The sequence below is a fragment of the Oncorhynchus masou genome, chromosome 30 (assembly GCF_036934945.1).
Source record: "Oncorhynchus masou masou isolate Uvic2021 chromosome 30, UVic_Omas_1.1, whole genome shotgun sequence".
Lineage (NCBI taxonomy): Eukaryota > Metazoa > Chordata > Actinopteri > Salmoniformes > Salmonidae > Oncorhynchus > Oncorhynchus masou.
The window spans coordinates 15,250,995-15,262,846 of NC_088241.1; the positions used below are offsets into that span (position 1 = coordinate 15,250,995).

Below are 11,852 nucleotides of genomic sequence, written 5' to 3' on the forward strand. Positions count from 1 at the left end.
ATGCCAATGTTACTGTACATAGTCAGAGCAGAGGACAGGTGAGGTTGAGGGTTCAACAAACAAAAGTTTGCTGTACATTTTTTAAAATCATTTCAACAAATATCTCTTGAGATGAGATGGCATTAACTCAGAAGACCACTGAAAGGGAAGGGGGTTAGGTAGGGTAGGTTAGGTTAGAATGGTGATCGGTCTAAGAGACTTGGAGCCTACTGTAGGAACACAGTGTTGTACATGATCATTATAGTACACGCTCAATGCATTTTGTAATAGACAAGGTTTTCCAGAAATCCTCGTTGGAGAATTCCAGATTCCTTGCTCCTTTTTTCCCCCCTGATGCTGGGAATCTTCCAACTATGATTTCTGGAAAACCTGGGAATCTTGGGAAAGTTACCAGAATTTTCCAATCCTACTCTATGGAGTGTTATTCTTCTCTGGATCTCAGTAGTTGACCTGATCTATTCTCAAGTATTTAAATCAACGGGACACAAGTCATGGAGCCGAGTGAATATCCTCTGTTTTTCTCTGCAGCATGGCTCCTAGTGATGTTGGTGTATCGACTCCTGGCTCTGCTTTCAGGGTGGACCTGCCAAGCAGTACAGTCTGAGGCAGCATCCCTATTGGTCCTGGTCAAAAGTAGTGCACTAGGGTACCATTTGGGAATAGGGTACCATTTGGGACGTAGCTTCAGACTCCATCCCATCAGGGGGTTAGCTGGCAGCACAGGCGAAGTGTGATTGATTGAGATGGCTAGCATTACCTGCATAAACCATTCCTTAGGGAGATGTCATAATCTGAACCAAGAGGGGTTTAGTCTTTCATAGCAATCCGTCATTGGCTCTTTGTACTGCAGCGCTATTAATCCACTTTAATGTAGCCTACCGTTTTAATCTGTTTCAGCAAGATACAAGTCGTCTGTTTACAATCTGTTTACAATCTTGCGTGGTTTGGATATTTCTACATTGGGCTGATGATACCATTCTCAATAATGGTTGTGGACCCTTTCTAAAAATAAAAAAAAGAAAGAAAAACTTAAATTCATGGGAAACCTCAGTTTTTTTTAAATGATCCACATTCTGTAAGGTCACACAAGATGCCTTTAAGAGGAAGCTTGTGATCTGAGTCATATGTTTGCAATCCCTCAGTTAGGCCTACATGATTGTTATGCAAGTAAACCATGTGGCTGCAGAACACTGAGTTAGAGTGAGAATGGTTGGTGTGGAAGCCTTAACTTACTCAACGCCTCTCTGAATTGGACTATTCAAGTTCCTGCCTTGGTTTTTCAGTCCATCTGCTGACAAGACCTCCATTTCCTTTAATCAACACCCTCTGTAAATGGAATTCTATCACTTAAGGCCATGCAGGTTATTTTAGGTTGTCTTGTTTCACTTCATGCAAACTTGCTAGTTTATGTATGAGTGATTAGGCAACACTGTGGATGTTTCAGTGTGACAGGCTCTGCTGTGGAACAGTGTGATTAAAATAAGTCGGAAACGGAAGCATGGGCAGCTCTGTTTTGAGTGCAGGTTTAGTATGTATCCCAAATGGCACCCCATTCCCTATATAGTACACTACTTTTGACCAGAGCCCTAGTCAAAAGTAGGGCACTATATAGGGTAGTGTTTCCCAACCCTGATACTCGAGTACCTCCAACAGTACACATTTTTATTGTATCCCTGGACAAGCACACTGGATTCAACTTGTCAAATAATCATCAAGACCTCAATGAGTTGAATGAGCTGTGTTTGTCCAGGGCTACAATGAAAAAGTGTTCTGTTGGGGGTACTCAAGGTCCAGGGTTGGGAAACACTGATATGGGGTACCATTTGGGAGTCTCTCTCTATCATGCTCCTTTCCTCTTTCCTAAGGAAGAACATGTTGTGTTCTCAGGAACAAAGGAAGAGGCCCCTAATGCCAAAACAAACAGCCCACTGGAACTGTGTAGTCTGCCATCTCTCTCTCTGTCTGTCTGTGTGTGTGTGTGTGTGTGTGTGTGTGTGTGTGTGTGTGTGTGTGTGTGTGTGTGTGTGTGTGTGTGTGTGTGTGTGTGTGTGTGTGTGTGTGTGTGTCTAATGAAGTAGTGGTGGCGTCTTCTCACAGAAATGTTGTGGGGAATGTTGTTTTTTCACCATGTTATGTTGGCTCTAATGGGCTTCTCTTCTCCTGTTGGAGATAATGGGGCTTGTTTGGAGCTGTGTTTTGTGTTTATGTTCACATTTTAAATCATTATTATTTCCAAATCACAGTCTCACAGTTAAGTTTTTGAAGGAAAATAATTGTTTTGTATCTCAAAGAATGACAAAAAACCTAGGCCTTGTTGTGGTTTTATGTTAGAATGTAATTTTAACCTTAGCTGACAAAGTAATATCCAGCACTGATAAAGATTATATAATGGACCTATTTTCACTACAGTTGCCACAGAGTAGTCCACACTTCATCTACATTGGTTCTCTATTTGAAGTGGACTAATGCCATGAGCACTGATATACTTTTACTTTGGTGTGTGTGTGTGTGTGGTCTGACCATAAAGAGCCTGTAAATTCACTGTGCCAGCTCTGGAGCGGTGTGCTGTGTTGAGTAATTAAAAAGCTGGAGCTTTGGCAGCCAGGGGACTGAGCTTGCATCCCCAATAAGCACCCTATTCACGTAATAGTGCACTACTTTTGACCAGGGCCCATAGAGCTCTAGTCTAACGTAGTGCACTATGGGTCCCTTTTGTGACATAGACCAAGTCAACCATTAAGGAGTGAGCTAGCATTCCTGCAGGATTAGGTGGTAGAAAAGCTATAGAAATATTTGACTGAATGATAGCATTGAGTGGCAGCACATCAGTGTATAGTAAATGTGATTTGATGCAGTCTGTGATATAGAGTTAGTAGAGCGCTGCAAGTGGTAGGTGGGCAAGTCTGACTGGGTGAGAGAGTGCACAGCAGATTGGGCTCATGGAAAATCACCTCCTTGAAAAATCACCTCCACCACCTTGAAATTGCGATGAAAGTAGCAACAAGCCATAACAAATGGTTTGTCAAACTTTTTATATATTTTTTTTATTGCTTGAATGTGGTTGAAGTAAGTCAGAATGTCCTTTTTAATTTTTTTATTCTAAGAAAAGGCATGTGGTGTTTCTCTGGGATTGAGTCATTGTGGTTGGAACTCTGTGTTACTTACCGCCCGCCACCTTGCACTTCTTTACAGAGGTTGAGTTGCGTAAACTCCCTGGACTGTGTATGCACCTCCACCATCACACCACCATTCATACTTGTCGGTCTCTCGCATACCATAGCATGTAGGGCAAAGTTGAAGCTGTAATGGAGGACTGACTGGGATATGAAGATGTGTGCGTGTACGTGTGCGCACGTGTGTGACTGATTGGCTGCTCTTCAGAGTGAAAGACAATACTGTGCAGCCCAGTGCAGCAGAACGAAGCGACAGCATCCTCTCAGACTAATCATGCTATTCTCTATGAATGCTCCATACTACTGTTGTACTGGAGTGTAAACATACCAGGGGAATTGATTGTGTTGCTCTGCTATAGATTACGGTTTAAAGTGACTGAGTGGTGCACCTTGGGATTTAAAGGAGCCAATTTAAGTCTGGGGAACATGTACATAAGATTGGCCAAACGGAGACCAAAGCTTCTCTTGCTTAGTATATTTAATAACCCTGCATGGCAATGGTTTAGCTCCCGTCTAAATCTGATATATATGTTGGAAGCATAACGACAGCAATATAAACCGTTTGCACACACACTTTAGAGAGTGGTGAATATTTCTCATTGGACCATACATTTACTGCATAGTTTTGAGACAGTGAGGTGTCAGGTCAACTTTGTGGATCTAATGGAGCATGTAAGATGAGGAAGCATGGGGAGTTAGTCTGTCAGTGGTAGAGGGAATAGTAATACCAGGGTAATGGCTGTCTGTCTCTGCCATGAAGATGGAGGGCTCTGGATGACTACTTTAAAATGGAGATAGCCCTCAATGGGGCTAGCCATGCTGTCACACAGGATGTCATTTGCAAGGATAGAACGTGTGCTGTCTTTCCATATCTACGGTCTCTGTACTGGAGGCCTGGGTCATTGAGTTCATAGACAGCTCACCAGTTGACATGCGGAGAGACGACAGTAGTGGAACAGACAGTTCCGGCGCCGACAGAGATGGCCGCCTCGCTTCGCGTTCCTAGGAAACTATACGTTTTTTTACGTGTTATTTCTTACATTAGTACCCCAGGTAATCTCAGGTTTCATTACATACAGTCGAGAAGAACTACTGAATATAAGAGCAGCGTCAACTCACCATCAGTACGACCAAGAATATGACTTTCGCCAAGCGGATCCTGTGTTCTGCCTTTCACCCAGGACAACGGAATGGATCCCAGCCGGCGACCCAAAAAAGACGACTTCGTAAAAGAGGGTCTTCTGGTCTTCTGGTCAGACTCCGGAGACGGGCACATCGTGCACCACTCCCTAGTATACTTCTCGCCAATGTCCAGTCTCTTGACAACAAGGTTGATGAAATCCGAGCAGGGGTAGCATTCCAGAGGGACATCAGAGACTGTAACGTTCTTTGCTTCACGGAAACATGGCTCACTGGAGAGACGCTATCGGAGTCGGTGCAGCCAGCTGGTTTCTCCACGCATCGTGCTGACAGAAACAAACATCTTTCTGGTAAGAAGAGGGGCGGGGGCGTATGACTTATGGCTAACGAGACGTGGTGTGATCACAAAAACATACAAGAACTCAAATCCTTCTGTTCACCTGATTTAGAATTCCTCACAATCAAATCTCGACCGCATTATCTACCAAGCGAATTCTCTTTGATTATAATCACTGCCGTATATATTCCCCCCCAAGCAGACACATCGATGGCTCTGAACAAACTTTATTTGACTCTTTGCAAACTGGAATACATACATCCTGATGCTGCATTCATTGTAGCTGGGGATTTTAACAAGGCTAATCTGAAAACAAGACTCCCTAAATTGTATCAGCATATCGATTGCGCAACCAGGGCTGGCTATTCTAACTTCCGCGATGCATATAATGCCCTGCCCCGCCCCCCTTTCGGAAAAGCTGACCACGACTCCATTTTGTTGATCCCTGCCTACAGACAGGAACTAAAACAAGAAGCTCCCACGCTGAGGTCTGTCCAATGCTGGTCCGACCAATCTGATTCCACACTCCACGACTGCTTCCATCACGTGGACTGGGATATGTTTCGTATTGCGTCAGATAACAACATTGACGAATATGCTGATTCGGTGTGCGAGTTCATTAGAATGTGCGTTGAAGATGTCGTTCCCATAGCAACGATTAAAACATTCCCAAACCAGAAACCGTGGATTGATGGCAGCATTCGCGTGAAACTGAAAGCGCGAACCACTGCTTTTAATCAGGGCAAGGTGACCGGAAACATGACCGAATACAAACAGTTTAGCTATTCCCTCCAAGGCAATCAAACAAGCTAAGCGTCAGTATAGAGACAAAGTAGAATCTCAATTCAACGGCTCAGACACAAGAGGTATGTGGCAGGGTCTACAGTCAATCGCGGATTACAAAAAGAAAACCAGCCCAGTCACAGACCAGGATGTCTTGCTCCCAGGCAGACTAAATAACTTTTTTGCCCGCTTTGAGGACAATACAGTGCCACTGACACGGCCTGCAATGAAAACATGCGCACTCTCCTTCACTGCAGCCGAGGTGAGTAAAACATTTAAACGTGTTAACCCTCGCAAGGCTGCAGGCCCAGACGGCATCCCCAGCGCGCCCTCAGAGCATGCGCAGACCAGCTGGCTGGTGTGTTTACGGACATATTCAATCAATCCCTATCCCAGTCTGCTGTTCCCACATGCTTCAAGAGGGCCACCATTGTTCTTGTTCCCAAGAAAGCTAAGGTAACTGAGCTAAACGACTACCGCCCCGTAGCACTCACTTTCGTCATCCCCTCAAGGACCATATCACCTCCACCCTACCTGACACCCTAGACCCACTGCAATTTGCTTACCGCCCAAATAGGTCCACAGACGATGCAATCTCAACCACACTGCACACTGCCCTAACCCATCTGGACAAGAGGAATACCTATGTGAAAATGCTGTTCATTGACTACAGCTCGGCATTTAACACCATAGTACCCTCCAAGCTCGTCATCAAGCTCGAGACCCTGGGTCTCGACCCCGCCCTGTGCAACTGGGTACTGGACTTCCTAACGGGCCGCCCCCAGGTGGTGAGGGTAGGCAACAACATCTCCACCCCGCTGATCCTCAACACGGGGGCCCAACAAGGGTGCGTTCTGAGCCCTCTCCTGTACTCCCTGTTCAACCACGACTGCGTGGCCACACACGCCTCCAACTCAATCATCAAGTTTGCGGACGACACAACAGTGGTAGGCTTGATTACCAACAACGACGAGACAGCCTACAGGGAGGAGGTGAGGGCCCTGGTGTCAGGAAAATAACCTCATACTCAACGTCAACAAAACTAAGGAGATGATTGTGGACTTCAGGAAACAGCAGAGGGAACACCCCCCTATCCACATCGATGGAACAGTAGTGGAGAGGGTAGCAAGTTTTAAGTTCCTCAGCGTACACATCACAGACAAACTGAATTAGTCCACCCACACAGACAGCATCGTGAAGAAGGTGCAGCAGCGCCTCTTCAACCTCAGGAGGCTGAAGAAATTCGGCTTGTCACCAAAAGCACTCACAAATTCTACAGATGCACAATCGAGAGCATCCTGGCGGGCTGTCTCACCGCCTGGTAAGGCAACTGCTCCGCCCACAACCGTAAAGGCTCTCCAGAGGGTAGTGAGGTCTGCACAACGCATCACCGGGGGCAAACTACCTGCCCTTCAGGACACCTACACCACCCTATGTTACAGGAAGGCCATAAAGATCATCAAGGACAACAACCACCCGAGCCTTTGCCTGTTCACCCCGCTATCATCCAGAAGGCGAGGTCAGTACAGGTGCATCAAAGCTGGGACAGAGAGACTGAAAAACAGCTTCTATCTCAAGGCCATCAGACTGTTAAACAGCCAGCACTAACATTGAGTGGCTGCTGCCAACACACTGACTCAACTCCAGCCACTTTAATAATGGGAATTGATGGGAAATGATGTAAAATATATCACTAGCCACTTTAAACAATGCTACCTAATATAATGTTTACATACCCTACATTATTCATCTCATATGTATACGTATATACTGTACTCTATATCATCTACTGCATCTTTATGTAATACATGTATCACTAGCCACTTTAACTATGCCACTTTGTTTACATACTCATCTCATATGTATATACTGTACTCGATACCATCTACTGTATCTTGCCTATGCTGCTCTGTACCATCACTCATTCATATCTTTATGTACATATTCTTTATCTCCTTACACTTGTGTATAAGACAGTAGTTTTGGAATTGTTAGTTAGATTACTTGTTGGTTATTACTGCATTGTCGGAACTAGAAGCACAAGCATTTCGCTACACTCGCATTAACATCTGCTAACCATGTGTATGTGACAAATAAAATTTGATTTGATTTAGACAGTTTGTAGCAGGGGGGGAAATTTGTTGAAGATAGAAAGAAGCGTTGACCCATTTTAATACATTGTCTTCACATTTTGAGAATAGTTTTTCTTCACCTTTGTATCAGATTTGCACACACACAAATAGAGTTGAGGCTGAGGCAAATATATGGTCATTTGTTTCTTCACGAACTTAATCGGTGCTGTCACACATTAAATATTTAGACATCAAAGTTCACCCTTGCGTAGATATGTGCAACCATAGAAAAGGTGAGGAACGCCTTTGTGAAGAGGTTTATGCACTCCCGACCCCAACTCACGCAACACCTTTTTGTTCAATGTAAGGCTTTAGGTCACACACATTATGGTCAAATAGGATTCCCATGCAAAGGTTTGAAGTACCCGCCAAACACAGTTGGAAGTGTTTTTATGTCCATGCCTTCAGGATCAGAGGACATGTTGAGGTTACAAGGATCACACATTGTTTTGTTGTATAAGAAAGCAATAATATCCCTTTCAGTAGGAACATACTAAGCAATGGGGCTGCCCATGCTGTGTTGTCTTTCCATATCGATGGTCTCTGTGCTGGAGACCTGAGTCATTGAGTTCATAAACAGCTCACCAGTTGACATGCAGACAGATGATAGTAGTAGTACAGACAGTTTGTAGCAGGGGGGAAATTAGTCGAAGATATAAGGAAGTGTTGACCCATTTTAATTAGGGCTGGGAATTGCCAGGGACCTCATGATACAATATCCCGACACGTAGGTGCCGATACAATATGTATTGCAATTCTCACTGTGGTGGCAGAATTTTCCACAACATCACCATTCTATAGTATTGCAATTTGATATTGCGATTAAATGTTCCAAACATATTGCTCACTATATGTCTGCTGCAGAGAGACGAGAGAATGAGAATGAGTTTTGATCAGTCATGGAAATAAAATGGCTGAAAACATGTTGGCTCACTGTTTAAAAAGACGATGGAGAACAAGCTACAGGATGAAAAATACCGGAGTTTTGGCACAGGTACAGCCGACTAGCGCAAGCTAACGCTACCTAGCAACAACAACAATTAGAATATACACAAATCAGGTACAGCCGACTAGCGCAAGCTAACGCTACCTAGCAAAAAAAAACAATTAGAATATACACAAATCACCTTGCCATTCAAAAGTTTGGGGTCACTTATACCATTTCTTGTTTTTGAAAGAAAATCTAATTTTCTGTCCATTTAAAATATCAAATTGCTCAGTGAAAACATTGTTAATGCTGTAAATGACTATTGTAGATGGTGATGGCTTAAAAAAAAGAAGTTTTAATGGAATATCTACGTAGGCGTACAGAGGCCCCCCCGGTGCACAACTGAGCAGGAGGACAAGTACATTAGAGTGTCTAGTTTGAGAAACAGACGCCTCACAAGTCCTCAACTGGCAGCTTCATTAAATAGTATCCGCAAAACACCAGTCTCAATGTCAACAGCGAAGAGGCGACTCCAGGATGCTGGCCTTCTTAACGTCCGACTTCAACTGTGTGTATATATAGTGCCCTTTTCACATTTTGTTGTTACAAAGTGAGATTAAAATATATTTGTCATTTTTTGGTCAATGATCTACACAAAATACTCTGTCAAAGTGTGAGAAATTTTAACAATTAAAACAGTTAAAACAAATATGAAGAATAAAACACTAATATACTGTATCTTGATTTGATAAGTAATCAACCCGCTGATTCAATATACTGTATGTTAGAATCACCTCTGGCAGTAGTTACAGCTGTGAGTCTTTCTGGGTAAGTCTCTAAGAGCTTTCCACACCTGGATTGTGCAACATTTGGCCATTTATTATCTTCAAAAGTCTTCAACCTATTTCAAATTGGTCATTGCTAGACAACCATTTTCAGGTCTTGCCATAGATTTTCAAGCAGACTTAAGTCAAAACTGTAACTCGGCCACTCAGGAACATTCACTGTCTTCTTGGTAAGCAACTCCAGTGTAGATTTTGCCTTGTTTTAGGTTATTGTCCTGCTTAAAAGTTGAATTAATCTCTGTGTCTGGTGATAGCAGACTGAACCAGCTTTTCCTCTTGGATTTTGCCTGTGCTTTGCTCCATTCCGTTTATTTTTTATCCTGGAAAACATGCCAGTCCTTAATGACTACAGGCATTCCCATAACATGATGCAGTCACCACTATGCTTGAAAATATGTAGATTGGTACTCAGTGGGTCTCCCGAGTGGCACAGTGGTCTAAGGCAGTGCTAGCTGTGGCACTAGAGATTCTGGGTTCGAGTCCAGGCTCTGTCGCAGCTGGCCACGGCCGGGAGACCCATGGGGCGATGCACAATTGGTCCAGCGCCGTCCGGGTTAGGGGAGGGTTTGGACGGCAGGGATGTCCTTGTCCCATCGCGCACTAGTGACTCCTGTGGCGGGCCGGACGGAGTGCACGCTGACATGGTCACCAGGTGTTTCCTCCGACACATTGGTGCGGCTGGCTTCCGGGTTAAGTGGGGCACAGTGTCATGAAGCAGTGCGGCTTGGTTGGTTTGTGTTTCGGAGGATGCACGGCTCTCGTCCTTCGCCTCTCTCGAGTCCGTATAGGAGTTGCTGCAATGAGACGTTGCTTTTGAAAATTTTCTGAAGTATTACTTTATTGCCTTGTTTTTAAACAGGATGCAAGTTTTTAAATATTTTTATTCTCTACAGGCTTCCTTCTTTTCACTTTGTCAATTAGATTAGTACTGTGGAGTAACTTTCCATCCTCAGTTTTCTCCTATCACAACTATTTTGAGATGAGGCTAATGTGCCCAAACTCACGCAACACTTTTTTTGATCAATGTGAAGCTTTAGGTCACATACAACATTACGGTCAAATAGGATTCATGGGCATCGAAGAAAACAACACCAGGTAAAAAACCTATGGGTTATGTTCGATTCTGATCTAAATTTCGAATCACACATTAAGAATGTGACCAAAATAGCTTTTCACCACCTGAGGAACATTGCCAAGGTGCGGCCGCTTCTGTCTCAGGCTGATACAGGGAGACTCATCCATACTTTTGTTACGAGCAGCTTGACTACTGCAATGCTCTCCTGTCTGGTCTATGCCATCCTGTCTGATCTACCCAAGAAAGTCACTGGTCAACTGCAAAACAAACAGAATCCTGCAACATGGGTACTGCCCAAGACCAGACGGAAAGCCCACATTGCACCGGTTTTAAAGACAATGCACTGGCTGCTAGTGCACTTCTATTGGTTTTTAAATCAATCCACGATTGTGCACCCCAATACATGTCAGACATGCTTATAAGTAATGTACTCCGTAGGTCCCTCAGGTCCTCTCGCACTGGCCTTTTAACTATCCCAAAGCCTAGAACCAAGAGGCATGGAGAGGTAGCCTTTAGTTACTATGCCCCCAGCCTCTGGAATAGCCTGACATATTTAAGAGATCTTAAAACACCCCTTGAAACACACATTTTCCTTAGGCTGCTTTTTTAGTGTTTCAGTTTTTATTGTTCTTATGTTTTGTTGCCGTTTTATTTGTGATTTTTCCTGTGAAGCACCCTGCATTGCATTAATGTCTGATGTGCTATATAAATAAAGCTTGATTTGAAGTGGCCACCAAACACATTTAGTGTTTTTATCTCCATGCCTCCAGGATCAGAGGACATGTTGAGATTAAATGGGTCACACATTGTTTTGTTGTATAAGGAAGCAATAATACCCCTTTCAGTAACAGCAAACAAATAAACATGGAACACTTAGATGTTTTGACTGATAGTCTGACTGACATGCACAGTTCCATAATCCATACAATTAATTTCATCTTTAAAAGGTATTAATAACTTAAAGCTACAATATGTAACTTTTTGGCGATCCGACCAAATTCACATAGAAATGTTAGTTATGTCATTCTCAATGAAAGCCTAACAAGCAGTTGATCTGTTTGTATGATTCCCATTCTTAAGTTATGTTTTTGCATCTTTTATTTTTGGTTTTGTACACCTGCTTCAACTGCTGTAAATACAGTATTTTTGGTTATGGAAAATGTATTTCACAACGGCTTAGATGGTACAATGACTTTCTACACAATGATTGCTTGTTTTGTAACAGATTCGAATTTTAGCAACCAGGAAATGGAGACACGGTTTCTGTGTACTGCACCTTTTTAATAATGATAATGAGCAGTGATGATGTCCAAGAATAAATGGTTTATAGGGTATATTGTCACGCACGGCTAGGGGGAGTTGTTAAGCCCGAGACTCATTACTCTCTCTCTCTCTCTCTCTCTCTCTCTCAGGTGGCACCTGACTCAGAGACACTGAGG

At 43.5% G+C, this 11,852-nt stretch overlaps 1 protein-coding gene across 5 annotated transcripts in view; it reads left to right on the forward strand.

Moving 5' to 3' along the window:
* The window catches only part of LOC135522131 (protein cordon-bleu-like), a 68,202-nt gene that overhangs the window by 36,221 nt on the left and 20,129 nt on the right, over positions 1 to 11,852 (forward strand). For all 5 annotated transcript variants that reach the window (XM_064948119.1, XM_064948121.1, XM_064948122.1 and 2 more), the window contains one exon: positions 11,826 to 11,852. This exon is cut by the window's right edge and continues 577 nt beyond it. In XM_064948119.1, the coding sequence (XP_064804191.1) occupies positions 11,826 to 11,852 (27 nt within the window). The remainder of the gene's footprint in view (positions 1 to 11,825) is intronic.